At 37.4% G+C, this 6,291-nt stretch overlaps 1 protein-coding gene across 1 annotated transcript; it reads left to right on the top strand.

Annotated features, from left to right (window-relative positions):
• The first annotated feature begins 419 nt into the window (after window positions 1-419).
• LOC130844646 (ribonuclease homolog) lies at window positions 420-803 on the top strand. Its single transcript, XM_057720765.1, has one exon. It carries the CDS (start codon window positions 420-422, stop codon window positions 801-803), a length of 384 nt encoding a protein of 127 aa, XP_057576748.1.
• Window positions 804-6,291: the final 5,488 nt, after the last annotated feature.

Genomic DNA, 6,291 nt, shown 5'->3' with positions numbered 1-6,291 from the left:
GGGGTTCAGTTTTGTTCTCTTATGTAAGACCATAAAGGGGTGTAAGCTACCCATCTCTTTGAGTGACAGATCCCTCTAACCCAATTTATTTAATGAGTATAGTCTTAAGGAAGTTGATTAAGAATGTGCTGGGCCCCAGCAGTGGAATAAGAGGAAACAAAAGAAGGGGTACTTGGAAAAAAAAAAAGGCAGACGGATGTTGGAACAAGGAAGGACTACAGTGATTTTCTGGGGTGAATGTAGGGAAGCAGTGCTATTGGAGACAAGTAGAGAGCACTTGTAATCCTGGGAGGCAGGGGGCTTTGAGCACATAAAGTTCTGGTGTTCTGGGCTAGAAAACATTTCTCCTTTTTGCCACCTTTCTCCTTTTTCTAACAGAAAACATGCTTCAGACATGGATCCTCTTCTTATTCCTCCTAATGGACCAGCCTGGCTTCTCTGAGGCTCAAGACCTCCTCCATCACCAATTTGACAGGCCCAAAATAAAGATTTCTGCCAAGCACAAATATTACTGTGACATGATGATGAATGTTCGAGGGCTGGCCACTGATAAGAGCTGTAAGAAGACCAAGACCTTTGTCCACAGTGTGTCCCACGCCACGGGTGGCCTCTGCGAGGGTCCAGCTGTGAGGTGTGTGAAGATGTCTGATTTTTACAACTGCCACCTCATCATCTTCAAAGTCACTCAGTGTAATCTCTACCCAGAGGCTGTGCCCCCACACTGTTACTATAAAGGTGTTACCTTCTGGAGGGATGTGAGCGTGGTCTGTGTGGGGAAGCATCCAATTCACTTGGATGAGTAGTCTCTGTAGCCTCTCATCAAGGCTGTCTGCTGTTCTGCTTCACCCCACCTCATTCCCGCTGTGATGTCTTCTCAATCCCAGCTAGTTTGGATTCCTGCAGAGTATGGGCCACCCCATTGTTCCCTGGGTCCTAGCCCCCAACACATGCTCTCTGTCAGTCTTGTGGATCTCTGTTAGAGGGATGGTGGAGGCAGAGGGGAGAAGGACTTGTCATCAGCACCCTTTGGGACTTTCAGTGATGTCCTATCTAATTGCCTTGTCCTGACTGCAGAAAGAGAGAGAGCTGATGCTAAATTCTTTCCTTGGGGTTTGGTCCCTTTTCTCCTCAGGCCCTCAGTCCCTAGAGTGGAAGAGAAAGTTAGAGAGAGGTTTGTGAGCCTGTTGTGGGCAGTTATGCCCCAGGGATCTGCTGAGCCCATTTGACCACCTGCTGCTTTAATAAAACTCTCAAGGGCACTGACCGTGAATGGTTCTGTGTGTTTGGGTTTCCAGGCCCCTCTCATCTGAGGGGGCGGGTGACAGAGAGGGGTTTGGAGGGGGAACTCTTCTTTGCAGAAACAAATCCAAGAACTGTTAAAAACCACCAGTGGGCAGGAGTCTCACTGTCAGGAGATGGGAGTGATGTGGACCTGGGTCAGACCCACCCCAAGGGGCATCCTTCCTTTCCCATGCTGGCCTGCTGCCTTGAACACCTCTCCTCCTGGCTTAGCAGAAGATGTGAAGAAACGTTGAAAAGACCAAACTGATTACTGAGAGGACAGGAAAATTAATCCAGAGGATAGAATTAGCATAAAGCTTACCAAGTAGAGATTTCCTAACTTGTTCCATTCTACTTGTCACCTTGAGATACTGAAACTCTGGTCCAAAGGGATCAGGAAAAGTATCCAAAGGTACCCAGTACACCTACTGAGTATCCTCAGCATGCCAGAAACACTTCCAACATTGTGGCAACTATATTGTGGTAGGGGCAGGAAAGGTAGGAGAGGAAGGAAGATGTCTGCGCTTCATTTTATCTCCTCCAAAGAGCCTTCGACTTTTAGTATCAACCCATTTCTACATCAGTGTAATATTTAAAAAATTTAAATCTATCTCTACCTTGTATGGTCTTTTGGTGACTATAGTTCCCACAAGGAAATTGGCAAGGAAAAGTTTACAACTCATGATTGCATTTTAAAATTTCAGTCTAACTTTTGAGTTATGGACAGAATAAATTCTTTAATTTGAACAAATGGTAAGCTACCAGCAGTAAAGTGAGTTTATGTTTATAATGCACTAATAAAATCCACTGCTAAATCATGTTGAAAAAAAATTTTCAGTCTAAGAAAAGCAGAGCCTTTGCTGTTGGTTTGGCTCACTTTCTCTGTCCTTTAAGTGGCAATTGCTTTTCTTAAGTGGCAATTTCTCTTTTCTATAAGAGAAAAGATAAATCTAGATTCCTATTGCACACAAAATGTAAAAATAAATTTCAGATGGCATAAAGATATGAATGAACAAAACAAAACTACAAAAATGTTAGGAGAAAATTTAGGATACTAGAAAGTCTTGGAGTGGGGGTGTCTTCTTAGGCAAGATAGGAGCGTAGGACCCATAAAGGAAAAGATTACTGCACAAAAACAAAAATTTTGGAATGAAAAAAAGACAGAATAAACACAAAAATGATACAGTTGGAAGAAAATATTTGTACTCATCATCAACAGATAATTTTTTTCTAATAAATAAAGATCGCTCATGAATCGATAGGAAAAAGTCAACTTCTAAAAAAATAGGTGAGTGACACAAACAGACAGCTGATACAAGAGCAATTCTGATCGGTAAATAAATCTAATAAAAGATATCCAATCTATTACAGAAATTAAAACAAAAATGAGCTGTCCAACGGATTGGCAAAAACTATTTAAAAAGATCTAGTGTAGATGAAAGTGTGAAAATGGGCATTCATTTATATATGCACACATTATATATAACTGGTTTATATATTATATTATTATATTGTCTTCATTCAACACAATGAATTAAGAGCATGACTTGTTACAACTTTTGGGGAAGTAACACAGTAATATCTGTTTATATTAAAGCTATGTAATAATATTTTATTATAATCATCAGACTTATTAAGAGACTAGACAATAGTTATTCCAACACTAAAAAGAAATGATAATTATGCGACACGATAGAGGTACGAATTATTGATACAATGAAGATCATATTGTAATATATAAATGTATCAAATCAGCATGTTGTATACCTTAAATTTATGCAATGTTATATGTCAAATAATATTTCAATTAAAAAAGTAACAAAACCCACATGCATTAAGGATGGTTATATGAGTGAGTGTTCTGTGCAAACTACTTTAATAAGAATACTTCAGGGACTGGATGTAATAGCTCTTCTCTAACAGATTTAGAGGAATGTTTAAAAACACACATAATAAATATGCTTATAAGAAAATAAAAACTATGTATTCCCTTTGAGATATAAAAAAAATCCAAACTTTAAAAATCTATCCTTAGTAATGGTACTAATATCTAAGGGTATATGCATTTGGATATTTATTTCATCTTTGCTCATAGTGACATAACCTCAAAACACTAAATATTCACAAAGATGAATTATTAAATAAATTATGAAAACCATTCTGAGTAATATTGTGTAGCTATTCAGAAAAAAATGAGTTAGATCCATATGTACTGATCTGGAGGAATGTACATTATACATTATAATGTGGAGGGGGGAAAACAAATGATAGGATAATGTATATAAAAGTAACTAGACACAGAAGAACAAACAAAACCCAAAGTTAGTAGAAGGAAGGCGATCATAAAGATCAGAGCAGAAATAAATGAAATAGAGACTAAGAAAACAACATAAAAGACCAATGAGACTGAAAGCTGGTTCTTTGAAAAGGTAAATAAAATTGATAAGCCTTTAGTCAGACTTATCAAGAAAAAGAGGGAGTGGGACAACATCAATAAAATTAGAAATGAGAAAGAAGTTACAACTGACACCACAGAAATACAAAAGGCCATAAGAGACTATTATGAACAGATAATGCCAATAAAATGGATAACCTAGAAGAAATGGACAAATTCTTAGAAAGGTACAATCTCCCAAGAGTAAACCAGGAAGAAATAGAAAATATGAACATACTAATTACAAGTAATAAAATTGAATGTGTGATTAGAAAACTCCCAACAAATAGAAGTCCAGGACCAGATGGCTTCACAGGCGAATTCTATCAAATATTTACAGAAATGCAGGTCAAAGTCACAATGAGGTATCACCTCACACTGGTCAGAATGGCCATCATCAAAAAATCTAGAGACAATAAATGTTGGAGAGGGTGTGGAAAAAAGGGAACTCTCCCACAGTGTTGGTGGGATTGTAAGCTGGTGCAGCCACTATGGAAAACAGTTTGGAGGTTCCTTAAAAAACTAAAAATAGAACTACTATATGACCCAGTAATCCCACTACTAGGCATATACCCAGAGAAGACCATGACCTAAAAAGAAACAAGTAGCATAATGTTCATTGCAGCACTATTTACAATAGCCAGGACATGGAAATAACCTAGATGCCCATCAACAGATGAATGGATAAAGAAGATGTGGCACATATATACAATGGAATATTACTCAGCCATAAAAAGGAATGAAATTGAACTATATGTCATGAGGTGGATAGACCTAGAGTCTATCATACAGAGTGAAGTAAGCCAGAAAGAGAAAAACAAATACTGTATGCTAACACATATATATGGAATCTGAAGAAATGGTACTGATGAAACCAGTGACAGGCAAGAGTGGAGATACAGAAGTAGAGAATGGACTTGAGGACACAGGGCTGGGGTGAGGGGCAAAGGGGAAGTTGGGACAAGGTGAGAGAGTAGCATAGACATATTTACACTACCAGCTGTAAAATAGATAGCTAGTGGGAAGTTGCTGTATAACAAAAGGAGAGCAACTTCATGGGAGATGCTTTGGAGGGCCAGGACAGGGAGGGTGGGGGGGAATCATGGGAGGGAGGGGATATGGGGATATGTGTGTAGATACAGCTGATTCACTTTGGTGTACCTCAGAGATGGGTACAAGAGTGTAAAGCAAATATACTTCAATAAAGAGTTAAAAAATATTTACAGAATAGTTAACACCTATCCTTCTGAAACTAATTCAAAAAATTGCAGAGGAAGGAACACTATCAAACTCATTCTATGAGGCCACCATCACCCTGATACCAAAACCAGATAAAGATACCAAAAAGAAAGAAAATTACAGGCTAATATCACTGATGAACATAGACACAAAAATCCTCCACAAAATACTAGGAAACCAAATCCAACAACACATTAAAAGGATCATACACCATGATCAAGTAGGATTTATCTCAGGGATGCAAGGATTTTTAATATCTGCAAATCAATAAATGTGATACACCATATTAAACTGAAGAATAAAACCCATATGATCATCTCAATAGTTGCAGAAAAAGCTTTTGAAAAATTCAACATCCATTTATGATAAAAGATCTCCAGAAAGTGGGCATAGAGGGAACCTACCTCTATGCCCACATAATAATAAAGGTCATACATGACAAACCCACAGCTAACATCATACTTATGGTGAAAAGCTGAAAGCATTTCCTCTAAGATCAGGAACAAGACAATGATGTCCACTCTTACCACTTTAATTCAACATAGTTTTGGAAGTCCTAACTACAGCAATCAGAGCAAAAAATAAATAAATAAATAAATAAATAAATAAATAAATAAATAAATGGGATCCAAATTGGAAAAGAAGAAGTAAAATTGTCACTGTTTGCAGATGATATGATACTATATATAGAAAATGCTAAAGATGCTACCAGAAAACTCTAGCTCACCAATGAATTCAGCAAAGTTGCAGGATACAAAATTAATACACAGAAATATGTTGCATTTCTGTACACTAACAATGAGAGAACAGAAAGAGAAATTAAAGAAACAATCCCATTTACCATTGCATCAAAAAGAATAAAATACCTAGGAATAAACCTACCTAAGGAGGCAAAAAACATGTACTCCAAAAACTATAAGATGCTGATGAAAGAAATTGAAGAGAACACAAACAGATGAAAAGATACATCATGTTCTTGGATTGGAAGAATCAATATTGTCAAAATGGCTATACCACCCAAGGCAATCTACAGATTCAATGCAATCCCTATCAAATTACCAATGGCATTTTTAACAGAACTAGAACAAAAATTTTTTAAAAAATTTGTATGGTGGGCTTCCTAGATGGTGCAGTGGTTAAGAATCTGCCTGCCAGTGCAGGGGACAAGGGTTCAATCCTTGCTCCAGGAAGATCCCATATGCCACCAAAAAAAAAAAAAAAAAAAAAAAGAAAGAAAGAAAAAGAAAAAGAAAAAAAATTTGTATGGAGACAAAAAGACCTCAAATAGCCAAAGCAATCTTGAGAAAGAAAAATGGAGCTGGAGGAATCAGGCTCCC

Source organism: Hippopotamus amphibius, chromosome 2, assembly GCF_030028045.1.
Source record: "Hippopotamus amphibius kiboko isolate mHipAmp2 chromosome 2, mHipAmp2.hap2, whole genome shotgun sequence".
Lineage (NCBI taxonomy): Eukaryota > Metazoa > Chordata > Mammalia > Artiodactyla > Hippopotamidae > Hippopotamus > Hippopotamus amphibius.
This window is presented reverse-complemented; position numbering and strand designations above follow the sequence as displayed.